The sequence below is a fragment of the Apus apus genome, chromosome 5, assembly GCF_020740795.1.
Source record: "Apus apus isolate bApuApu2 chromosome 5, bApuApu2.pri.cur, whole genome shotgun sequence".
In the NCBI taxonomy this organism is placed as follows: Eukaryota; Metazoa; Chordata; class Aves; order Apodiformes; family Apodidae; genus Apus; species Apus apus.
The window spans coordinates 49,001,272-49,027,949 of NC_067286.1; the positions used below are offsets into that span (position 1 = coordinate 49,001,272).

The window sequence follows — 26,678 nt, forward strand, 5'->3', positions numbered from 1 at the left end:
GGTGCCTGTTAAGGCTGTGAAGATCTCCTAGCTTCTGTCTTAAAAAGTCATGGAACAGTTGTCTCCTTTTGGTACTTCACAGAGCTGAAATAAAAAAAAACAGTATCATATTGAAACCAATGGTATTATTTTGCTTACCTCTCTCAATGTAGCTAGTGTTCTTTTATCGATTGTTACTTGTTTTAGGAGGTCTTTATTGTCCTTTTCAAATTCTTTCAGCTTATTAGATGAATCTCTGAATCGAGCAATTTCCTTTTCTAGTGTCTTGTTTTCTTTCTCAGCAACTGCCAACTTTACTGTACTATCATCCAAAATAGCATCTTTCAGCTCCACTTGCTGCCAAAGCCGTTTAGTTTCTTTCTCCAGCATTTTTTTGTCTTTCTCAAGTTGAGACATCTCCTGTTCTAGGGCTTTGTTCTCCTGTTCTAACCTTTCTAGCTGTTTGGCAGAAATCCTTAGCTCCTCGAGGTTTCTCTGGAGGATCTGGTTTTCACTCTCCATTCCCTGTACTTCTTTTTCTAACTCCTGAATCTTTTTGCTGCTGTTCTCCACAATTTGCTGAAGTCTCTGGTTTTCAGAGTTGACACTCTGATAGCTGAGCTCCAGCCTCTCTGACTTCTTGCTCATTACTTTTAACATTTCCACATTCTTTCTTAAGTCCTCTTTCTCTCTCTCCAAATCTTTATTTTCTGCTTCTATTTGTGCCATTTTCGTGCTGGTAAATCTCATGGTCTCCACCACTCTCCTAAGCTCCAAATTTTCTTCATCCAATTGCTTGTTGTCCCTTTCCAGGTCCCCAAGCCGGATAGAAATATTCTGTAATGTGTCCAGAGACTTTCTTAGTTTCCTATTTTCCACTTCCAGATTCCCATTCTCCTGCTCAAGAACTTCCACTTTTTCTGTCACTATTTTCATTGCTGCTGCTTTCTTTGTGAGCTGTTCATTCTCCCTCTCCAGTCGATGGAGCTCTTTTTCCATTTCTTCCACTCTTTCCACTTTTTCTTTAACCTGGTCAAAATCCTTTTGCAATTGTTTCTTCTCAAATTCCAGCTTACTCAGTTGGCTACTAGTCTCTGTAACTGTTTCATGAAGGATCTTGTTCTCTTTTTCAATATCTTTTACTCTTGCCTCACTGCTGCTCACTTGAGACCTTTGTCTCAGGGATAAGACCACTTGATTAAGGTGGTCATTTTCTTGTTTAAGGTCCTTTATCTATATAAATATAAATATAAATGCAAATGTTACTCATTTACCTTACAAAGGGCAGTATAAAGCTGTCCTGAAGCAGATGATTGCTAACAAACACATTGATTTAATCCAAGACAAACTTCTTAACAATTTTCCATTACTAAAACCAACAACCCAAACTAATGAGAAAAAGTTACCTCTGATAACCTGTGATTCTAACAAATTAAAAACTGTGCTATACTCCTGCTACCAGCTAAGAAGGTTGAAGCAGAGGGAGAAAGTAGACTGGGGGCCTTCAGAGAACACCTTGGAGAAGATGCTTTGTTAGGAATAATTCCTAATAAACAGTATATTTCTGTCTAGGTTTCCATTCATCTTTGGAATCTGAAGACACAAATTATTTCTGATAAGGCACCAGAAACCTCAAAACATTTGAATATTTATAGCAGGTATAGATCTCATTAAGAACACAGTTTCTGTGAGAACAGTACCCTTTCCCCACTGGTCAAATTTCTGCTGAAGCAATTGGGATTTACACCACAATTCACATTTGATTCCTACATAGACAACATCCACAGAAATGCAAAAGGTCTTACTTAGAGTTAAAAAATTCAGAATCTGCCCTTTTCTGACAATTGAGAATACATCTGGTTTTACTTCCTGCCCTACCTGTCAAGCATTCATTAATTCTTGCCACAAAGCCTGTATGTGTTCTAACAGAAAAGTATGACTTTGCTGGCTTATAAGTGCAGTTTCCCAGGCAGAAGTCTGAGTAAGAATCCTTCATGAGGAAAAGCACTACACAAAATACATTTTGTTATTTAATCTTCACTCCACAAAACTTGATGTAAATTTTAATACAGGTTAAAAATATACAGACCAGTCTCCAATGATCTGTGTTTATATTTTCTTCACTAGTCAAATTAAGACCTTGCATGAACCTATAATAGGATAGTTTCAAAGGCATTGTGCATGAACTGCAGCATGGTAGTAACAGCTGAAGGGCATTTAAAGTATCAGTTCAGAACAGTACATTCAAGACCAAGATGGATAGGGCTCTGAGCCCTGATCTAGTGGAAGGTGTCCCTGCCAGTGCAGGGGGGCTAGATCCAGATGATCCTTCAGGTCCCTTCAAACCCAAATCATTCTATGACTGACAGAAATACTTTCTTAACATCTTTTAAAAACAGAGCAAAAACGGTTGGGTGGTTAGAAAAAAAAAAACCCAACCAAACTAATCAGGACATACAACTGTTAGAAAACTAATACTCTGCAATAATATGAGGTTTTATTTGCACATTCAAAAACCAGCTGGTATCCTATTTATCAAGATCCAGAGCCTCTTTGCCCAAAGGAGGAAGGTCTGTCCTTACAACATCCTGAAGATCCTATTACAGCAACAGGAGCAGTAGCTGGCACAATACACTGGGCTCTCTCTGCTTGAAGAAACCTTTTACCTAGATTTGAATGAGTTCAACTTGCACTTAAAAGCTGCCAAATTGTCCTATCTCCCTGAGAGAACCAGATGCTCTAAACGGCATCAGTAAATTACCATTACTGAGCATACATTTCTGTATTACATTTATGAAGTTTGCACCTGTCTTTCTTTGTCAGCTTTTAGAGTCTCCATGATGACTTGTAGCTGTTCTTTATCTTTTATCAGCTCTTCGCTCAAGGTCTCCAGATCTTGATTACTTTGTTTCTCTTTTTCAATTTGATTTTGCAACTTCTCAATCTGTGTGGAGAGAACACACCAAAACACATCAGCCACAGCTTGTGGCAAGGACTGTTTGCACTTATTTCAGTTATTTTGTAGACCAGATAAGAATGAGATGGGGACTATGGCTGAAAGATGTAACCCTTCCCTTCTCCAGCTTGCCAGTCTGAGAGAAGGAAATGGACTGTTTTGTTTTTCTCACAGTGCCAAGAGTATCCTACATGCCTATTAAGACCAAAGCACAAGGTACAGATAAAGAGGAGCAGTAAAAAATGCTTCACCTGCCTACCTGAATGTCCTGTTGTACTACAATCATCAGTGATTAAGTTCCTGGTGCTCACCTTTCTGAGGGACTTGCCTCCTCCTAGCTTCTTTATGACTTATGGTCTTAAATCTATCATCACTTAATCTAGTGAATGTGGATAAAGTTATTAAGACAACTTGGTGAGCGAAAGAATTAAAAAAAATAATAATTTAGGAACAGAGGAAAAGCACCAGTTTCCAATTTTACTTCCCTCTTCCTGTGCTCAATTAGCCCTGTTTTCCCCAGCAGGTGACAATACTGGATTTGAAAGATTTATTAATAAAAGTCCTAGTTCTATAATGAACAATGTCTTCTTACTCCCTCCTTTTGGAAGTCATAATGCACTAAGTACTGAAAAGAAGAAGCTCTTCAGTGTTCAGAAGCAAAAGGTTGAGAGAGCTAGGCTTCCTAAGTCAGGAAGTATTCCTTTTTATGCTTGTAAAGCACTGTGAGCACCTACAGCTCTGCACAAGTATCAGCTCATTTTTTTGTGTTGGTATTATGAACTTTGCCAACAGTGAAAATGTCAATGAAAAAGGCATTAACAATAATTCTTACAAGTGGGAAATAGCTGGAGGCTGGGCTCTGCCTATGTCAACATGTGCCTCTTTACAGGAAGTGTTTAAACAAGCAGGGGCTGCCCAGATTTGAGATAAGAAGGGCTTAACAGCTAGAAATGTAACCATGTTAAGGCTTATTGGTCTCAAAGGAGCTGTTCAGAGAAAGCTGAAACACTCAGTAATTCAGCTATACCTGGTTTCATTAGCACCTCCAAAAAACTCGGAGGCAAATTAGAAACTGCTGTTTACAGCTTTAGTCAAAGAAGTCAGTAATGCAGAGCAAACAGATCAGTACTTGGACTGCTCCTACTTGTCTGTGCCTGAAAGGAGCTATTACTAGCTCCTCTGAAATCCTTGTGAGAAAAAAAAACGTATGCAACTTTTCCTTCATATCTCCTCTTGTACAACTTTAATAATGTAGTATGTGGTGCATATGGGCATGATTTAAGCACTGAATGGGCAGATTTAGGTTATGGTTGGTGGATTTAGGACATGGTTGGACTTGAGGATCTTCAAGGTCTTTTCCAACCACGCTGATTCTGTGATTTTTTTTTCCTGCCATTTTTTCTCTCATTGGTCTGATGCATACAGTGAACCCCTTTCACCACACAGGCATTCCCCACTGCTGATTTTTGCCTTATTTAAAACTACCAAAACTGTAACTGACCCCACCATGTCAACACATTCATCACCATCAAAAACATCAGACTAATTCTAGAATCACAACTGTTGACACCAATTCAGTGCCATAACAAGAGGTGCCCACAGGAATCTGCCTGGGACAAAGCCAAAGGTTGACCACAGCTGATCAAGTGACTTAAAATGCTGTACACCACAGGTATCTGCTGAGTGTTTTATATGCCTTGATCTCAAACTTTAAGCATGCAAATTAGAACTGGAGCAAATTACTCCTACACAGCAGAGAATGAATGGGAGTGTGGAAGGATTGCAGTGAACTGAGTTTTTGCAGTTGTCCTTCTACACAGAAGAAAGCTAAGAAGCAGAAGAAGTCTCTCTGCTTGGCAAAAGAACCTTTCCAGAAGATGAAGTGATCCAGTACTTGATATCTTTTCTCCTTGACAGTGAAACTGGCACTCTGCTAGTTACAATCTGGTAATCCTTGGCCAGCATTTCATATCCAGATTCTTCTTCCCCATGTCCTTTAAAACATTCAGTTAGCACAAAACAGACCAGAGAGGACTGAAATATTTTAATCAGTGTCACACACAGAGGTTAGAACAGCAATGGGAAAGGGAGAAACAAGAGTTATATTCTGGATAATTTACCAAAGGCAGGAATATGGAAAAAACTGACATGGAAATTTTTTGTACTTTGACTAGCAAGCATCCTCTTTCCCCACTGGCACTTGGCTCAATTAATCGGAGTTCACAAAGCAAGTTACTAGCCAGACAAAAGCAAAGCTAGTGGCTGGAGGTGAACTGAGCACTGTGTTTCACAGGGACAAGCGCTGAGCTGGCATTTGAGCTAAATGTAATCACAGTTAATAACAGAGTGTAAAACACGTATTTATAAAAATAAATCGAAAAGGAGATGACCTCTGTGTTTGTTACAAAGATTAAAGGAACATAGGTCTTTACAGGGAGGGAGGCACTAGAGAACTTCTAATAGCCAAAAGAACAAGATAAGATTGATCCAGGACTACAGACAGCAAAGAAGACTTATTTCAAGTATATATTAACCTGAATTCACCTGTGTGACTTATTTGACTTACATGGAAACAACATTAAAACTTGTGAACAAACAAAACAGTTCAATATGACCACAGCCTCCTTGCCTAGTAGTGACTGCCATAAAATGACCAAAAGGTTGGTTATTTGGTTGATGACAGTCAACGGTACAATCTGACAGGGACAAATGAGCACTGAAAGACAGCTTTTATGAAACAGGAACAGTCACATTTGCTTACAATCACATGGCTAAGTAGGCAGTGAAGTAGAAGGCAACAGAATACACCAATGTTAGAACACAATTAAAAAGACTGGCCCAGAAACATGCCCAGTCTTCTGTGGAACTTGGGTGAATCCCCTGCAATCACTTGTTCAGGAATACCATACAGCCCTGTCCACACTGTGTTTAAAAAACAAACAGCTTTGATTGTTCTTGTGAGCAAATTACCTTTTTGCTAAGCTGTTGATTTTCCTTTTCCAGTTCCACAAACTTAAGGCTGCTCTCTCTGGAGTTCAGGGAGGCATCTCTCAGCTCTTGGATTGTGTTCTGCAAGCTCTGATTATCCTTCTCTAGCTTCAGTATGCGACTCGAAGCACATTCATTCAACTCAAACACAAAGGATTTTCTGGCTGTTGAAACATGAGAATCAGAAGGTGACACTAACCAGTTAACAAACATCCTAGGTCATTAAGATTCACTTGTATGACGACAACTGCAGTCAGATCCTTACCATTTCAGCTTGACTGCTAAGTAAACATTTTGTTAAAAACAGAACCAATTTTTACAATAAGACAATTAATAAACTGGGAAGTGTCTGAACAGATAACCATCTTAAAAGTTACTTACTTTCCTAACTCTTCTTAAAGTTGCTTCACCCGTGTTAGTAGTATGTTTAACATTAGTAGCAAAATATACTTTGATACATTCTCATACTTCTATCAGAGGAAAAACTAAGGCTGAAAGTAAACCACTGCAAAGTGTTTACTAATACAGCAAGTTGGTGCACCTTCAAAAGCTAGTGAAAACTGAGGTATTATATTATATTTAGTCATAGAAAAAATTCTTACAAAAGTGAGCTCCAGTGCTTATCTTCACAGCTACTTCGTCAAGAATGTGCTGAATCAGGGAGGGTATTTTACTACCAGGTACCCAGGCACAGGACATCCATCAGAATATTGATCACAGAGAAGTGTCTGAAGTTGAAATCTCAGAACTAACAAAATTCATGAAGGTTTTACAACAGAGATGTTATTTTACTCTATATGTCTGTAGACCAAAAGTCTCACTACCTCTCAGCCTTTAATCTCAACACCACAGCCTCACACTGTTCTGTACAGTTCCCTGCCCACCACCTGAATAATTTTAAGAGCAGCCTTCTGTTTCACATGGAATAATTGCTGCCCTCCAATTCAATACGACTTTTTATATTACATTCACTTTAACATTGTATTTAAGTATCAGAAAATTACTCACTCCTGGTAAACAACTAGCACTATTACATACAGCACACTGAGTACTTCAGAACTGGCATGTTTCTGAGAATGGTTAAAATCCCATTTGTCTCTTTTACGGAGCATCATCTAGAGAGTTTTGGTCAAAGGAGGACTCAAATAGTAAACATTAACTAAATACTCCAGTTGAGTTCTATCCTGAAGCAAAGTCTATCTAAGTATTTTTTCCCTGTGCTTATTTTTTAAATTACTTTTAATAAAATACTCCAAATGAGTAAATAAAATCTGCTGTTATCTGCCACCACTGCAGATTCAACTTGACATCCAGGAACAGGAGGTTTTCCAAAAGAATCTTGCAGCTTGAATCTATTTGTACAAACAAGCTACATTCAGAAGAGCAAGATTCGTTGAAAAGGAACTTCTTGAAGAGACATATTGTAAAAGTAGGACAGAGCTTTTGTGAAATAATTTAAAGTTTAGAAGTTAAATGTTCTTCGATATTCAGTATCAGGCTTCCTTCACTATTTTTTTTCCCCACTCAACACAAAAGATTACTGATGCTCTCAGTTCCTCTTCCTGTCTCTTTCTTTAGTTAACTGGAGAGGTTCTGGAGATCCAGTGCTGAAACACTAAGCATTAGTGCAGTGAAGGAATCTCATCGTCTTTCATTCTTTTTTAAACCACTCCATTGAGAAAACTTCAAAAGTTATGTTTGACAGAAATGAAGAAAAAAGCAATAAAAACTTAGCATCCTTCCTTTTATTACATCACTAGTGAAAACAAATCAGGAAGGGGGGAAACGCTATTTGAAACAAGCCAGAAAATCAGATCTTTTTATGTTTTCCTGAAATATTCTTTATTAAAATTTTTAGGTTTTGAGAGAACTATGGTTTTCCCCCACAGAGTAATAATAAAAATGAGCAATATTCCTGGACTACACATGAGGAAGAATAGAGTTTCATTCACTTCACAGGTAAACCTGCCTTGCCAGATTATTAATGAAAATTAATAATTAATTAGCCATTAATCTTAGTAAAGGTAACTCAGATCCTAGACAGCAGTGTCTTTGAGAACTGGTCTCAGGAACACATTCAACTATTTTACAAAACAACACTATTCTTCTAGACAGCTTTACTGCAAAATGGAACATCTGCTTAGTCTAATTTATTCCTTTGTCTTTAAGTTAAACTGTTCCTGGTACACAGAGCCAAACATGCAAGTCTTAGCAGAATCAGGTGAGTAATCAATAAAAGATGCATGTTGAACTGCATGAAACAGCTTCTATTTCCCAAGTTCCATTTCGCACTGTTATTTAGAGCGGCATAAATGGAATGAATGTTCAACACAGAAACCAGTGCGGAAACCTGACTAGTGAGGGAAGCATTAGTTATGCAGTGTGATAGTCAGAGAAACCAAATCAACCATTAAAAATAAAATTGGCCCGTTATTTTAGCTGTACACATTTTTCAGTATCTAGTAAAAATAAATGACTTCAGCATTCACTACTTCCTGGGACTTAAAGACCAGTTAATTGTCTGTACTAATTGACCTAAAGAATACTAAAGCTCACAGTCTCCTCCCAGCCATTCAGTGAGAAATAGCCAGTGTTCAGTGTGACATTTCTGCTGTGTCATTTAAAAAGCTTTCTTTGTTTTTTAAATTTGTATCTTTTTACTTAAAATTCACTGTCTCAGTGATGAACAAAATAAAAGGAAAATATTTTAAAGCTTTCAAAAGAAAGTGAAAGAAACTAGAAGGAATATTTTAGAAGTTCTGAAAAACTAAGTTCAAAGTCAAGTGGCTTAATGGGGAAGGTCTCCAAGCTTGGACTCAAAATGTGGTTCCCTTTTCAGTCAACCAACCTCTCTACTCTAAAAGTCACCACAAACACAACAACAGCTACCCCAGCTGGTACTCACTGTCTGCAAGATCTGTGCTTTTAGACAGTTGTTCTAGTTCCCAGCCTAGGTGTGCAGACTCATTCATGCTCTGTTTCTGTGCAATCTCCAAGACCATGTTCTCCTCCAGCAGCTCTTCAATTTTCTTCTTGTCTGTGTCCCGGTCCTGTGCAAGACACACATAAATGAAAATGCATATTCAGCTTATCCGTAAGATTGTTCTGTCAATTGAACTTCTACAAGCAAAACACATATTGATGACAGAACAATCTCCTTAAACATTGTGTGCTTTTCTATTGAGATACATATACAGCATTAAATGTTTGCTGTCTGCTTCCATGTGTGCCACAGAAGGCAGTGCAGGGACATGCAACTGGCCCTGCTTTGAGCCAGCTCAGGTCCATGATACACTTGGAGAGGAGGATGACTGCAGTGAAGACATACTGGGTGATGACAGGGCCAGTACAAGACAGGGCTAGTAAGGCAGGCTGGATTCAACCTGTCTCCAGTGCTAAGCTCTTCAAAAACACATAGCATCACACATGGACACACTGGAGACTCTGCAGATACAACCTAGAATTCCACTGAGCTTCTTCAATTCACCATGTCAAATTTGGATCCAGTCATATGGGTCAGCAAGTAACATCTGCCTGAGAAATTGGTTTTTAAAATACACAGAAAACATCTGTAGAATCAATCTACCATTGCTTCTTGTGATTATTTTGGTTATTTGCATTTGTGGGAGCTAAAGTGTTACCTTAGAGGGTCCCAAATTTTCAGAAAGTATTACCCAAAAATTCCTCAGGTGACCCAGAAAAGCCTAATTCAAAATCACCAGTCACCCAGGAAAAACTAAAGCATGACAGAAGCCTTATAATGTCCTTAATAAGTCATTAATGATAATACTACACAGTACCCTCAACATCTGTTTCCAACAGAACCTGCTGAAAACCCTATACAATTAAACCCCTATGCAGTTAAACACACAAGAATGCAAAACACAGTGGGGTAAGAGGAAGAGTGTTCATCTGAAGAGTATAGATGAAAAAGTATTTACTATTTCTAGTGGGATTATAAACCCCAATATTGCCTTTTCTTTGTAGAAAATAATCTGCCACTTCTTACTTTTCCTTGTCTATGAAGCAATACACCAATTTCGGAATTTTGTGTATTCTACAGTAGTAATGGATTCTCAAAGTCACTGTAATGCTGGGGGCTTTATTTCCATCAAGAAAGATAATTTACTACAGTGGATTTAATTTCCTATACCTAAGATTTCTACTTAACTGACAGATTTTAACATCTCTGTTATCAATATGTATGAAAGCAATCTATTTTAAAATTATATGTCTTCTTCCATAAAATTAATCAGTCTCACACAAAGTAGCATTGGCAATATTTACACTGTTAACATTACAGTATTTCAATAATTCAATAAACCAAGACTTCTTCAAAAGCACTGATTATTTGTCTCCACTGGTTTATGTGACATGAATCTGAGAAATTCAAACAGAAGTTCAAAAAATTAGCATAATGAAGAGGGCATACCAGCTCTACATCATGAAGTTTGGATTTCAACTGCAAATTTTCTTTCTCCAATTCATGCAGTTTATCACCACGAGCTCTAGCCATTGTTAGCTGCTCTTCTAGCATGGCCTTTGTTTCAATTAATATGATGTTGTCCTCTCTTAACTCCTAGAGAGAAAAAGAACCAATGTTAATCTCTTCACATAAACTGACTTTGCAAAGACCAGATTACTTTCATAAACTGACTTTGCAAAATCAGGAAAGAAATTCTACATATTTATCTGTTTGATAAAAAAGTTTTTACCTGATATATTTAAATGGGAGATAATACCATGTTTAACTATCTGTGAATCATCAATGCAAATCAACCTAGTATTTCTTACTGGTTTTTCCTGAGTTTTACAAGTCTGATGGAGTTTCTTTTGTTTTGGATGAGGCTAGACCAAGAGGTGCACCAAAAAGACACAAGACACAGAAAAGCAACTGTTCCATTTCAATTCCACTGTTATAATACCATTTCCTTAGCCAACTCACTGTAGTCTCTAGTTTCAAAATAGATTATTTACTTTCAGAGGATGTTATGGTGTATTCAAAGCACGTTGGGGAGCACTATCCATCAATACATACTTTTTCCATATCCTGTTTCAGTACACTTACATGTAAATGTCTGATTACAAAGGTTTCCCCCTCTCTCCTAATAGAATATTTAATTCACTTAAACAAAAAAAGTGTTATACTTATCAGATAACACACAGTCTGCCCCATCCCCAATAAACACATGAGCATTAACTGCCCCAGCCATGTTACTTATCCATTACAGCTTTCAGACATGTTCTTACTAAGTAGTTTAACTTACTATTCTGCTGTAGCCACAGCATTAGAAACAAGTTAATTATACTGCACAAGGAACATTCTTTGCAAAGCAACAGATAAAGCTCCATGTGTCTTATCTCCAGAAACATGAAATGTCCAAAACACAAAATCTAGTCATGTATTCTTGGTCACATTTTAAACACATTTATCAATTTCTGTCTTGTTTCAAGTTTTAATACCTCATTGACAGCTTTTATTCTTGTTGATCCTCAAATAAGTCTTGAGTCAGAGACAGGATTTTCTACGGTAGGAATGTATCAGCCTTTAAAAGATTAAAAAGTTCCAGGAAGGATTTTTGCCCAGAAGAGTTAAAATGGAGCAAGAAGCAGATTATTTGATTCTCTAATGGAATTTTCTTTTGTCTTTGTTTTCCTTCTTCTTCCTCCAGTCCCCGCTCCAACAAAATCAGCAAAACCAGAAAATGTGCATGCAGGCAGGATGAAATGCTTATGGATTGACAAGTCTATTCCTTGACAACTGTCTTCGAAATGTGAAGTCTCTGCTGACACCAGTGTTCATGTCTGCCCTCTCAGACCACAAACATCCAAACCAAGTAGATTCCCGAAAGATCACCAGGCATGAGCAAATCACTTTCACTGCTTAATCAGAAACTACCTTCTCATTTTTGCGGGAAGAATCAGCTTTAAGAAGCCTTATGTGCCTCAGTTATTTTGAGAACAACAAAAAAAGTAGATGTAAAGTGCAAGTTAAAGAGTGTCTGATGAAAGCCACTCCCCTTGCCTCTTGATATTACAGGGGGTCATGATTTAATAGCCTCATATAGCAAGTAATCTTAGTTGTTTGCTGCATCCTGACAAAAAAGACATAATATGGAAAGTCTTATGTAGTACCATATTGCCCTTGATCTCTCAGTGGGTCAGCTACCACCTTGCAAAATTCCTCAACTACAGCAGCATTAAAAGGACAAATATGTTAGTGCTTGTGAAGTGGTGCAACTATCACAATTAAAATGTCCAAGTATGCAAGTAACTAAAATAATAATACTCAAACACTAATTTTAGAGAACGAGCATTTGGGGGCAAGTCTGATTTAACAGGGTCACTTCAGGGTGAATAAAAAAAGCTGACACCAAATAGATGACAGACCAGAGGAAGTACATGACGCAAAATCATGTAAGCTGCCAGAATACCTGTAATGAAACAGCAACATGACAAGAGTTCACTTTGCTAGATCATCATACTCTATGTGGTCCACAGACCAAAGAAGTAAGGTGGTGTCTGACCTCAAAAGCGTGGCCTCAGAACTATCCCCAAAACTGCCTACAAAGCAGGAACTAGTTATTTTAGTGTCTCATGAAGAGTCGAGCTATGTGCCAAGTACATACACACATCCAGGCTCTGGTACAAACCACAGATCACTGGGAGCTGCAATATATGGAAGACTGAAGCACTTCCCATCAAGTGCCCAGGAGGGGCGGACATGTCAGTTCAAAGAGGTTCTGATGAAATCTTAAATTAATAACCTGGTGGAAATGCCTGCTATGGCAAAGTCAACATTGCTCACTGGTGTACCCATGATCTGAGGTTGTCTTAATATTTAAAAGTTCATATAATTTAAATAATTACTCCATGGGAGCTTTTTGGCATTACATCCCAAGACCTGGAAGGTAAAAGTGTATTAACTAAAACATGTCAGCACTAACATCTCCCAGAAGTCATTAGGATAACATACTTGACCTAAAAATGTGTCTGCCTACAAACTGCACTTGTTAGACAACCAGCAGATGGGGGTCACTGGGTGATGGTGCTTCCACTGGTATTAAGATTTATTTTTCTTTAATAAAAAAACCTCACCAACATTATTTTGTAAGTATGAGTTTATTTTTAAATCAACAGCAAAAATAGCTGTGGATTTTTTATTTAAATATAGTGAATTTACTAGGCACAGGGTTAAAAAACCCCTTTGTTTTATATCACTTGACTAATGATGGTTTAATATCCAACATACATATTTCCACTTTTGTAATTCCTAAAATAAATTACATACACACATAAATTCAATCCTGTATCACTGTGCCTTGAAATATAATGTGCATTGTGTACTCATATGGTTACAATTATCTCTGGGTGTAAGTGGTTCCAGAATCAGGGTGTGTTGCTACTGGTAAGGATTTTCAGAAACTAAAGTAGCAATCAGATTGGCTAAATCTGAAACTAGAGAATTTGCACATGCATCCAGACCTGGTTATTAAACAGAGTTCAAATCCCCCTCTCCTGGCAGTTTCAGAAGCTGCCCCTACTGAGTCCTGGCACAGTTAACATCTTGTGGAAGTCAAACATTGCCTTGGACAGCTATATGAAAGCATACAAGAGATGCTTTTGCTTTTTTTAACATTCACAGAAATTCTTCCTGTCATCCTGCACGGAAATGTGATTGCAGCAAAAAGCATGAAGAATGGGCAAGGCAGACTCCCTGGCCTTGGAAAATAATCTGATCTCCTAGAGCAGCACAAGTTTCAATGGAGAGGGATGCCAGAGGGAGGCTTTACATTGGAGAGAAGCACCCCCTTGAAGGAATCCCCACATTAAGCCTGCTCCTCCACATTCAGAGTTATGACCTCATTAAGCCATCCCAGCAGGAAGGTCTCCAGAGCACATTCATCTCCACAGTCCTTGAACAACACTCAAATTAAATGTTATTTCTGAACAACCTTGTCAAGACATACAGAAAAGGAAAACGACACATATGCCTAAATGTGTTACGTTCACATAGAGAAAGACTTGCTCCTCTTGCATTCCTTCTGCAGTAGCTCTTTAAGTCTCTTCCTGCAACCACTGCTGATTTATATTATGTGCTTTCAGAAACTAATTGTAAGCTTGCTTGCAATTCCCTAAAGCTTGTCACAGTATCACACACAGAGCACATTCCATATTTTTTCCTCAACCTACCATATGAGTATGGAAACTACAAGAAGGAAAATATTTTTAAGTGCTCATTTAATAGCTTTCTGCAGTGATGCACAAAGGTAAACCCTCTTTTTCTCCTCACTTACCAAACAACACTGCTTATTAACAGCCCTGTCAAGACCCTCCAAGCCTGAAGGTATCATATTACCAGAGAAAAGTGGTTTACACTGTACTTTAACCCCTACATTTGAATGGCTGTGCCTCTGTAAGATTTGTTCAGGTCTTAAGACTTCTAACTTCGGAAACAGCCGCAATCAGTAGGTGAATCAGCATTGCACCGTCTAGTGTTAAAAACCTCTACTATGTTACATCCCCGCACAAATCTTACAAGTTGGGATTGTAAGCCAAACAATTTTTGAAGGAGTGGGAGGAATCTGAGCAGAGACTGAACTGACTCCAGCCATTAACCCTTCTTTTAGAGGAGAGGAGAACTTGAGACAGGTAAGACCTGAGGGACCATGGAAAGTTGGATACTGGCTACTATGCACAGCCTTTCTGCTACTCCATGATGACAAAAAAGACAGAATAGTGTCCCGTGGAATCCTCTGAATGTGTAAGAATGAAACCAGTGGAGTTTGCCTGATGCTGCCACTGCTCAACACTGTCAGGCTATGGCTGTGCCAAGACTTGGCAATGATGGAAGAGGGAGTGGTGAGAATGTTAAACTCCCAGGTTATTCTAGACCACAGAACAGCCTGCAGACAGCTGCGCACTCCTGCTGCATATTAGGAGAGCTCAGCCCCTACAGCAGCAACAACCTCTGCTAGAGACCACACTGTGGCCTTGAATTAGAGAAGTGACATATCAACGGGAATTACTTTGTCCCACTCCTGTATTTCAGCGAGGTATCCCTGGAGAGCCATCACTCATCTATGACATTTAACACTTCCACCAAAAACTGGCAGGGTGGAAGGAGGAGTAAGAGAAGTTGGAACAAACTTGAAACTGAAGTAGAGGTCACTTTACTGAATGATGCTTCAGGCAAGATGACCATGCAGACAGCAGAGCAGGAAACTGCTGGCTCTAGGACAAGCAAGAAGACCGAGAATTCAGGAACAGAAATAGCTACTTCCTTGATCTCAGATGAAGACAAGACAAAAAATCTTCTCTCCTAGCTTTGGCTAGGAGCAGCAGGTAGAAGCTAAGCAATTCCAGTGTACAGCCAGAAGGGAAATGCCAGGATGCCATGCTGATAGCTTGTGTGCCAGATGAATGCACAACTGATTTGCCACCTTGAGGGGGGAAAAGAGCCAGAGCTTCATACTTCCTAATGCAAACTGGAAATTACTGATAGGGAAGAGAGGCTTCTGTAGTCTATTACTACATTTAATAACCATCCATTTTAGTGCACCTACTCATAAGAAACAGCAGCCGGTTGACCCATTAGGTTAGGAAAAAAAATCACATTGTAACACCTAGTGTTAAAAACCTCTAGCATGTTACATCCCTGCACAAATCTTACAAGTTGGGATTGTAAGCCACACAATTTTTGAAGGAGTGCACTTTGAGCACTGTGTGCAGTTTTGAGCACCACAGTATAGGAAGGACATTGAGGTGCTAGAGAGGGTACAGAGAAAGGCAACTAGGCTGATAAGGGATCTTGAGAAGAGGTCTTATTAGGAGAGGCTGAAGGAGCTGGGGCTGTTCAGCCTGTAGAAGAGCAAGCTGAGGGGAGATTTCACTGGTCCCTACAATCACCTGAAAGGAAGTTGTAGTCAGGTGGGAGTTGGCCTCTTATCCCTAGTGACTAGTGATAGGACAAGAGGACATGGGGTCAAGTTGCACCAGGGGAAGTTCAGATTTGAGATCAGAAAAAATTTCTTCACAGAAAGAGTGGTGAGGCATTGGAACAGGCTGCCCAGAGAGGTGGTGGAGGCACTGTCCCTGGAGATGTTCAGAAAACAGGCAGACATGGTGCTTTGGGAAATGGTTTAGTGGTCACGGGAGAGTAGGGCTGATGGTTGGACTTGATGATCTTTAAGGTCTTTTCCAACCTTGATGGTTCTAAGATTAGAGAAAGTTTAGGTGAGAACGGCTCAAAGAACTGAAAGGACAGAAAATAGCAATAGTCTGACCTAAATTTAAGGTTAGCCATGCTATGAGCAATGAGTTTGTCTAGATGATCTCCAAAGTCCTTTCGAGTCAAAGTTTATTAATAATTCCAGGATGGGCATAGCTGCAGGTCACTAAGCCGAGTAACTGTTATTACTACTGGAACAAAGCTATACATTTCTCATTGACATACCCTACTCAGGCCACCAGGGAAGATACAGATTTTCTCTCCTTTCTACTACCAGCAAAAAGGGATAGCTAGATTTTGTCATCTGAGGTCATGCTCAAAAACACCCAGCCATTTTAACAAGCTGCATCTGCTACAAACCCCTAAGGAAAAACACCCAGACATCAATTTAGCTAATTTATACATTACATTTAAAATGCTGGTTAAAGGAAGAACTCTGGAACACGGGCATTTTACCTTAAATTTTCAACACTAGACTAAAGGTCTGAGTAGGTCTGTCTTGTATAGCCACATAATGTTGAAATCAGCAGAGCTTATTAAAACTAATAGGTATTTATTTTTTGGGTGCACCAAGTCCTTCTTTCCAGTGAAAAAGTTTTAATGTTGCTATGTCAATAACTATGACGTATGTTATGAAGTTTCCACTTGCTCTGATGTTTTGCTACCTGAATGACAAATAACACATGAACTGGTAACACAACAAAAGCCAAACATTAAAGATTACTCAGCAAATCTTTCTCCCAATTTTCACTTGCCTCCATGCGAGCTTTATAAAAATCCACATCATGAAGTTTCTCTCTGCACCTAACAAGTTCCATCTCAAGTCTCTCCACACGGTTTGCTCTCTCTCTGAGAGAGTCGAGCTCATCTCTGTATGCTCGAGCAGACCGAGCGTCTGAGGCCAGGTGGATGTTCTGTGAGAAGTGAGGAATAAGCAATGAGAAAAACCTTAGTTAATACTTGAAAGCATGTTCTCTAAACTTATTAGTTAGTTGTTTTAAGTGTAGGCAAACAGCATTTCCCCAGCTCAGAAGAGAATTTTCCTACAAGCCTACAGTTCTCTACAAGCCAGAGAGGTTCTTTAACCAGCTGGGACTCTGATATTGCAAATGCCTGATGTTGTATAAGCTTCAGGCATTACTAGGCTATTTGCAAGCTAGACAGATGAGACTGCTCTTACCAGTTAAGCAGAAAGCATAGCATTGCTATGCCATAACCATAAACATCAAACTCCAGCTTGCTGGAGTAATTTGATTTCTTCATTAAAAACAGGCATAGTCGTATTTTTAGCCTCACACTGGAAGAGGCATTTCTAAATAGGAAAGATCGTCACAGTAAAACAAGTCCATCTTACCTCTTGTTTTATTTTTTGCAGCTCTAGGGTGAGCTGCTCAACTTCATGTTTAGAATCTACAAGCTGCTCAGACTTCTCTTCCCTGAAAAGGATTAGAAAAATTATAGTAAGATTTTTAAAATTTGTTTTTCTTCTAAAACAGTATTGTTTATACTGACACTGCTGGGCATCTGGAACTTAGAAATCTCCTAGTGTATTCTGAACATGGAGCCTCTTAGTAGCTACAGCTTCATAAAAGCAAGAGGTTTTTCCTCTTGATACCATATGCATCTTGTGGACTTGAGTCTGCAACTCTTTTTCTATATTAAGTACCTCTGCTTAAATCTGACTGGCACTACAGCTAGCCACAACTAGCTTCATGGGTTTCTGGAATTCCCACCAATAAATAGGAAGTGCAGCTAGCAGTTGGCATTTTGAAGAGGGGAAAAGAGAGATGAGACACAAAAAGAAAAATGGAAGTAGCCACCACTCTGTGTTTAAAAAACAATTACAAAAGAACGATGAAATACACATGCTAGCTTCCTCCTGCTATGAAAAAAAAATGTGAAGGCTGTGATTCTGAGAGCTGCAATGGGAGACAGTGCAGTGAAGCCAACAGGCATTTTCAGGCTGCACAAGATGTAATATACATGTCTCTCTAGAAGCACAAATCATTGTTAACTCACAGCTCCTGCCGGATTCTTCTCAATTTAGCCTTTGTGTCTGCCAGCTCAACTGCAAGGTGCTGCTTGTCCTCATTAGAAAGAGGATTGGTTGGGTTTGGTGAAGAATCTGGAGTTGGTGCTTTCAGAGGACTTGGTGGTTGCTGAGACTGCAGATAATCTCTCTCTTGAGTGAGATCTACAATGACCTGGAAATCACAGAATATTAGGGGTTGGAAGGGACCTCCAAAGATCATACAGAGAAGTATGTAGTGCCAAGAGATAAAAAGTATAATCATAAATTGTTTGTCAAATATCTAAAAATTATCTATAAATTTATAAAATTATGAGCCTGGGATGATAGAGAATTCATGTGATAGCCAGGAGGGAAGGTTAAACAGAGGAGAAAAGGAATCTCCACTGTGCTTAGAACACTGAAACACTCCCCTTCCTATGCTCAAAATAAGCAGCTAATTTTGCTTGGAGAATTAATTAAAACCTATAAAAACTAACAGTTTTAACTAACATAATCACAGTCAGAAGCATGACAAAAAATTAATAGGTTAACAAAGGGGAGAAGTCTCTTATACAGATCTGAAGGGAAAGGAACCAATGAGTCAGCAACAGACTCACTGGCAATCTTCACAGAAAAAAACAGAGAAGACACTGGAACCCACGATGACAGATACCAACTGAGAGACAGGCATCAAAGATGAAAGACTGACTACACATGTGGAGACAAAAATCTCAAAACAAAGTCACAACCTTAAATATTTTAGTCTCTCCACTTCAGAGACCACCCCACTCCCCTTTTTCAATAATTTCACCTCATCTTCATCTTTACATGAGAATCAATGGAAAAGTAAAAATCTTTCTACATATTTTCAGAGGTGTAACAGAAAGCTGCAGAAGAAATACAAGCCTAGTGCACAAACAAGGCACAAGTGAAGGAATGGACCCTGCATCTGCTACTTCATATGAGCTCTATATGGGAGAGAAGTTATTTTACTTCTGTGCATTCATCTCTCTCATCAATGAGCCTCTTGAGGTGGAAAACCATGTTCCTGGAGAGAGACTCTAGTTCTTCTGGGGCCATATCTGGGAGCTCCAGCCACTGCAAGTCAAAGACATTCTCCTGGTTGTGTGTGACCTAGGAATAGGAACAAAAAGGAAGAAAATTTTTCCACTGGTTGATTTGTAAATTCATTTGCTGTATATGCTGCATCCCCTCATTCTTCTACTGATCTATTAAAAAAAAAAAAAATCACATTTCACCAAAAATAGGTTGTAAATAACAAATACGACCACAACTGTAACACTACCAAGCAATTCCTGGTATTTAGAATTTTTAATCATTATTAAGGATGATTTTTAAAGTGATCAGATATATATTATGACCTCCTGTTTGCATATTAGAAGTATGCAACTATCTTACTGCAAACACTGAGGACACCACAGGGATTTGAAGGAACTGATCCCACACTGAACAGTTAGACTGGTATATCACTGAGAAGTCCTGCTTTCAATGAATTTGCTATTTGCAACTGATACAACTGGAAGGAGTTGCCTTTAGCAGACATGTCTGCTGCTAGCAGCCTAGCTTTCAACTGCTCTCTCACCCAAACTTAACCCCTCCAACTCATTTGCCAGAAACATCAGACAAGTGTCTCAAGCTCAGTTAAAGACTCCTGCTTTTGTCACAATCATATGCCTAGATCATCACGGCTTTTTGTTGCGTTGCTTGGGTTTTTTTAAGCAGAACTATTTATGTGTGAAGAAAAAAAAGTTCCCATCTTGGACTTCTGCTATTTGTTCCTCAAATAGGAGTGAACCAGGCTCTACACCTGCACCCACCAACACCAGGCCACAGCCTGCTCATGCTCCCAGTGAGGCACATTCAGCAGGGGCTACTTCCACTGGTCTCTTTTGGGTCTCCAAAACAAGCTGGCTCCTAAAACCTACCTGTGTTCCTCCCTTCTACAGAAACCTTAGAAGTCCAAGAATACTCTTATCTTTGAAAACAGAGTGCATGTCCAATTGTAGCTGCACAGCACACTTTTCAAGACCATCTGAGCTCAGAGGCTGCTGTCCAAAGTGTGCCACTGGAGAGAGAGCCTGGGTATCACCTGTCAGAGGCCCTGGGGACTAAGGGCCTACCCCAGTGCTGCAAGGGGCACGGCAAGGTGTTCACCGCTGCATCTATTTAGAACACCGCGGAGCCAAGTAACAGTCCTAGGACCTTTTATCTTATAATTTGATTGCTGTAACATACTAATTTTTTTAAGTTCATAATCCATTATGAAATTTCAAGCATTAATATTTAATAGCAAAAAAAGCCTCTTAAGTCAAGAAAGGGAGAGATAAAAAGTCAAAATAGACAATACTGAGTCTTACCTCCTGAATGTGTGACACAATGGCAGCTTGGGTTTCAATATCCAGTTGTTTTATTCTTTCAATAAACTCTTCTTTTCTTTCACACTGTTAAAAGATAACACACCCTGAAACAGTGCTACATATCCTTAAACTTACTGCACCATTTTTCATTTAAATAGTGAAAAAATCCCCACTTGGCTAATGACAAAATGTTCAAGATCTACCCTTTGTCACAGAAGGTATAACTTCATTGCTCCATATGGAGCATGAACCACATTCAGTTATTTAAACTTTTTACAGTCAGTAAAATTAAGGTTAAGTTAAATGGCTGGTTTTGCTCTTCAAAAACAAGTTCAACATGCAATGAGATCAAGAGGTAGGGCAACAGCCAGAGGAAATCATCACAGCTTCATTAATGAATCTGCACAAACAAACATTGCATCAGTTAACCTGTCTGCTTTGTTGCTTGCATTTTGCTTGGTTTTGACAACGGAAAGAGATGCATCACTTCAGACACTATTCACATCAATGCATTATGTTGTTGGACTAAGTCAACATGTGCTTTACATAAAAAATGGGGTTGGGAAACATTCTGGATAAAAATGAGTGACAGTGCAGACAAACAGATTTTAGTAAATCTCGTACTTAAGGCTTTAAAAGAGGCAGACATCTGCGATCTCTGTATCTATGAGTGTACACTAGCAACATGATTGCCTTCTTGTAACAACTCTTGTGTTGTGGTGAAGCTTTTTAAAACCAATTTACAGTGTCCTTCTGGGGCCTGGTTCTGAGTCTCAACCATTCCTCTCACTGGGAAGAACCTCAGACCCGTAAATGGGGACTGAAGATGCACAACAGCTTACCAAATCAGACCTTTATTCTTTGAGCTGCATGCAACGCTGAGATAGCTCAGAGCAGCCACATGTAGACAGCTTTACCCTGACATAATTGACTTGACATAGCTGAGCAGGGTAAGTGTCCTAAGGCATGACAAAAACACTAAACAGATCTACAAACAAGGTCAATTATAAGCAAAGGCTTGCTCGTAATGCATCTATTGTTTACTGCCATGGAGGTTTGGTGGGCAGAACACTGATTTCTTTATCTGGTAACTATTGTGCATTTCTGGGGAGTTTCCCATATATTCTGCCTGTCTATTTATTTTAAGAAGTGCCGCATAAAAAGTCCCCACATGAATATACAAATTATCTACTCATTTCAGATTTTCTACACGTAATAGTCAACCAAAAGATTATGCAAACAAAATCAGGATTCATTAAACAAACGTTTAGACTATTAGCTTATCTATTTGTTTGGCATGAATTGGTACAGCTCCGCTCTATTTTAAAATGCTAAGAAAATAAACCAGCAACAATCTTGATACGAAGAACGCTGTTCAAAGCTTCTCTCTTCCCACTTTGTTATCAAAGTGAACTACTTAAGAGTACATATCCTATGGCTGATTACACACTGGCAGCAAATTGAAGCTACTGCTATCACAAAGTACGCTTCCTTTCCCCTGAATTTCTTTCATTCACCTATTGTGTCTTCTCACAATTTGAGCTCACAAACTGTCTTGAGCTGGAGAATCGTTCATACAGCACTAATTTTTGGGTGCATTTTCTCAGTCCAGAAAAAAAAAGTAACAGGTTCAAAAAATTCTTATTTTTTTCAAGTCTTTAATGAATGTTCACCTGCACAGCACATCCCAGAACCAGTAACAGCAGCTTCTTGATTTCATCCATACTTTTACCTAGAGAGGAGAAAAGGGAATCAGTACATATGTGTACAACAAATCAAGTACTTGCAAACGATCCTCTCCAGAATATCTGCCTGCAGGGTGAAATAAGACCATTGAACAAGCACCTGAACATTATATATTATAAGGTTACAATACTTTTCAAGTTACAACACAGTTGTTATGGATTAGTTTAAAATCCCAAATCCATCAAGAGTTTTTTTTTCTTCAATGTGCTATCCTCACCTACATTTTCTGAGGCTTTCCTGATCAATGAAGGAAAAAAAAAAATCCTTTAAATAGTTCAATTCATATGTCCAATGCTTGTCTGTTACTAATGAGGGTACAAAAAAAAAAAAAAAAAGGTCACCAAACGACCAACTCTTTCTCCCCTCAAAAAAAACCAACCAAAAAACCCAAACAAAAACACCCTGGACAGAAGCTAAGGAGGGTTATTCTCAAATAACAAACTTGTCCCAAATTCTGTGTTTGTAAAATAGTTGCCACTCAGTAAAAGCTGAATGCCATTCTGTGCACACAAATTCTCTCCCAGAGATGTTTTAGCAAATAAAACTCTGCCTCTGTGCTGCATCAAAGCCCCTTCACACATTGAGGTGTAAACCCAGCATGCTAAGAGGGATAAAAAAAACCGAGTGGTGCAGAGGGAGAATATGCAGCTAACCATCTGCTCGGGGAGCTGCGTGAGGGAGGTGACACACACAGGTTGTCACTGCAGGGAATCCTGCTGTGACCAACAGCCCTGCCCCACCACCTCCCAAGGTTAGGAAGGAGAAAGCCACACAAGGCAAACTGTCGTGGCTTTGAGCCAACTTCAGATCTTGTTTCAACCAAATTAATGTGGGGATTTTTGGCGTGTTAAAGAAAATTAAGTGTTATCAAAAATAGACAAAGGGAGATGGAAGGCAAGGAGCTCCAATGAGGAAATAAAAAAATCATGGAGTTAGGTTCAGGAAAAGCTTGCCTTCATCCACGCTGGGGAAAGAGAAGGAAAAACACAGGCCACAGATTTTCTCTCATCCCTATACAACCATAAGCTTCCTGACACAGTCAATAACCATGGGATAAACACTTTCATTTTCTACCCTGCCTTACTCACATGTTCACTTGCTCCTATCCCTAAATAGGTGATTTCTGAGTGCAACCGTGTTCCTCCACCAACACCAAGCCCTTGTAAAGCTGTGCTGGCAGAAAGTCAGAGGCATGTGCAGGACCCAAGGCCAGGGTATGGGAGTTAAATTGACTCATCAGTTAAGCTGCTGCAGTCCCACAGATGCACAAAGGCACACTGACCTAAATTACCACCGGGGTTACTTCCAGAACCTCGCAAGCCAGCGCAACCATGTGCAGACAGCTCAGGAAACAAGCTGTCTTCTGATTTCCTGATTTTAAAGCACATAAATACCCTAAACCAGCCTTTAAACGCACTTTATTTATTAAACAATTTTTCAACAACTTTTAGGAATGCTGATCTTTAAAATGTTTTGAGAACGCCCTACAGAAATTACCAGTATACTGTACAAATCAACACTAGCATTCTAAGTCACACATTATTAATCATCAAAATGTTGCAAGTAGGAATTTTTCTCTTCTGTGAAGACATTTAAAACATGCTAGTTCACACTTAGTTTCTTGCAGAATATTTAAAATATTTAAATTTAAAATATTTAATTGGTTTTGAAAGACATACATTGTTATTCTTCTCATATCTACCAACATATATGGCTTGCCCTTTTCTGAAAAATTACAATTTTAAGACACAAATAACATTTCAGTCTGTGAAAGTCTGATTGTTCTGTATGGTTCTGAATAACACAACCTTAAATGTACACAGTGTCATAAAAACTCCTCTGCAAGAACACAAGATCTGTTACTTCATGAACAGTTCCTTTGAGGGCATTACTAGCCCAAAGAGATACTTAGTTTGGCTAGAGAACATTTTGTCATGAAACTTGAGTTCTCACCAGAGTTTCAACATTGGGTTTCATTCTGCATCAGCTTCAGGGCAGATCCAGACCAGGAGTTAAATGCAGCACATGCTTGTGGGACAGGAGAGCAAGTTTCTAAATTATGGACAGCAAGTGACTCAAGTGTGTGTCTTATTCTCCCAGACTTACTCAGTGCAGAACATCTCCATGAGACTGAAGGAGTAGCACCAGGCTGCATGCTTCAGATCACACCGGACAAGTGCTCTAACCCTTGTGTGCTCTGGGCACCTCCATGTGTTGACCATTAATTCCATTCCATGCACCACGGCATCACAGCTTTCATCAGGGTGAGCCTAGTGGCTTCAATCACTCATTTTAGAAAACCTCAGGGTCACATTCCAACACTGAAAGCATCTGTACCATCATAAAGACATGTGAGCTGCTTTAACCCATTGAAACCACACTCTCTGCACCAAAGTGTAGTCTTTGTGTTCTCTCCATGAGGTAACAGATGGGCAACAGTGATGTTGCATGACCCTTTGAAGTGAAATAACCTCAGCGATTACTGCAGAGTAACTTAACAAGTAACTTAACATGTTCTCCCACCAGGGACTGACCTTGCCTGGAAATACCACTCCAAGACCTTGTCCCCACTGAGACTCTCCCATCAGCAAGAGAAGCTGAGGCAAACATGGCAAGCCCCTTTGGCAAGGAAGGCCTAGCCAGTGTTTACAGAAAGCAGTGAGAAATTAGAAGACTCAAGGTAATAATGAGATTATTAATTTGCTACTGTATTAAAGCTAACATTTGACAGTCTGCTCTCTCCACTGGCAGCTGTTATAGAAAACTTAGCTGACAGGATTTTTCAAACTTTTCCAAAATTTCTTGTTAATAAATTATTTTATGCTTACAGACATCCTATCAATATATAATGAAAATAAGATTGTACTACCCATTAGAAACACTAAGGTTGAAAGGTCTGCTCAGCAGATCTATTGTCAGTCACACAAGTGTTTAAATAATGATGTGTGACTGTTTTAAAGACCTACACTTCCCTCAATTCCTTGGGCTTTTATTCAGAAATTCTTTCTCCTCAGAAGTTGGGAGGGGAGATGGGTTGTTGACATTAAGGCACTCCCAAGATCAAGGACACTCAAGCAAGGTTTGAGAAACATTTTAAAGCCTCATAGAGTAACATTTACAGAAGATATTTAGAAGAAATAGGGCAGGAGTACAAAAATACACTTGACCCACCTAAAGTACTTTAGAGAGTTGTCAATTAAAACTGAGTACAAGCCAGGAAGGGACTAATTACCCCTCACCTCGCCCACTGGAGAGCTGAGATACCACACAGTGGAGTACCCAGGGTCAGTGAATCAGAAGAACACTGAGGAATTATTGCACAGTGCCATGGCAAAGTTTTGCACTCAGAAGAACAGCGCATTATCCTGTAATACATGTTAAACAAAAGCAAACAATCTTTATTCCCAGTGATGCCTCCTGAACAGTGAACTAATCTGTGGTGTTCTTCAAAAATATATGCTAATTTAATAAGGTGATAAAATTCCTTGTGCACTGCATAAGCAGGAATATGAGGCTTCCTTATGCTGGCTCATTGGGATGATATGAGACCTTCCTAGATTTCTGGGAAGAAAGTCTGCTGGGTCCACCCAGCCTTATGAGCTGACCTTGCCAAGACAGCATCCTCCTACAACCTAGGATGCAAATGCATACATCTGGGACAACTGCTGGCAGACAGATACCCACAAGATGAAGCAAATGGACAGGATTCGAACTAACACTTAAACAGAAAGGTGCTAATTAAAATAAATAAATAAACTATTTCCTTTCTTTTACACCTTTTCAAAAATTCCAGGGCAGCTGCTCTCACAACACTGTTTGTGCCTGCAAGGGCAGCCAGCCACCTGGGGGATTTGCAGAAAGACCATCTGCTCCCAACCATGAGAGAAGGCCAGAGGGTTTTCTGGAAAATAAAGGGAGGGAAAGCCCGAGCACCACCTGTGTATCCTGGGACCCTCCCTGTGCCAGAGCCAGGAGAGCCCTCTGCTCTCACAGGGGATCCAGGGTGGGAAACAGATGGCAGGACTCAGGAAGAAGGCAGGGGGATTAGAAGACACAACAAAAAAACAGGAGGATCAAGGTACAGTGAGAATACAGACAATGAAGAAAAAAAAAAAAGGGGGGGTGGGGGGTAGGAAAGGTGTCAGATAAAACAAGAGAGCCCAAACATGTCAAAATCTTGAGCTTGTGCCACTTCTTTCTGTGCAGTTCTACTTTGATGCTCCTCCAGTGGAGGAGAGGGAGTGCCAGTGTGGGCAGTGCTACACACTGGTGGGTGCATGGAGGAGGTGGGAAGGGGTGAAAGACACAAGTGCCATTTTTCCCAACTGTATCAATATCCTGAGTGATTAAAGCCTGAATGCTGAATTTACACTATTGAAGCAGTGTTTT

At 39.4% G+C, this 26,678-nt stretch overlaps 1 protein-coding gene across 1 annotated transcript in view; it reads right to left on the reverse strand.

Moving 5' to 3' along the window:
- Positions 1–26,678, reverse strand: part of CCDC88C (coiled-coil domain containing 88C) — a 97,291-nt gene that overhangs the window by 26,550 nt on the left and 44,063 nt on the right. Inside the window, exons 5-15 of the mRNA XM_051620970.1 lie at positions 22,217–22,275; positions 20,544–20,627; positions 19,159–19,299; positions 18,174–18,358; positions 17,509–17,590; positions 16,910–17,068; positions 10,356–10,502; positions 8,829–8,973; positions 5,906–6,087; positions 2,786–2,923; positions 139–1,212 (exon numbers count right to left, since the gene is read on the reverse strand). Of these exons, the coding sequence (XP_051476930.1) occupies positions 139–1,212; positions 2,786–2,923; positions 5,906–6,087; positions 8,829–8,973; positions 10,356–10,502; positions 16,910–17,068; positions 17,509–17,590; positions 18,174–18,358; positions 19,159–19,299; positions 20,544–20,627; positions 22,217–22,275 (2,396 nt within the window). The remainder of the gene's footprint in view (positions 1–138; positions 1,213–2,785; positions 2,924–5,905; positions 6,088–8,828; positions 8,974–10,355; positions 10,503–16,909; positions 17,069–17,508; positions 17,591–18,173; positions 18,359–19,158; positions 19,300–20,543; positions 20,628–22,216; positions 22,276–26,678) is intronic.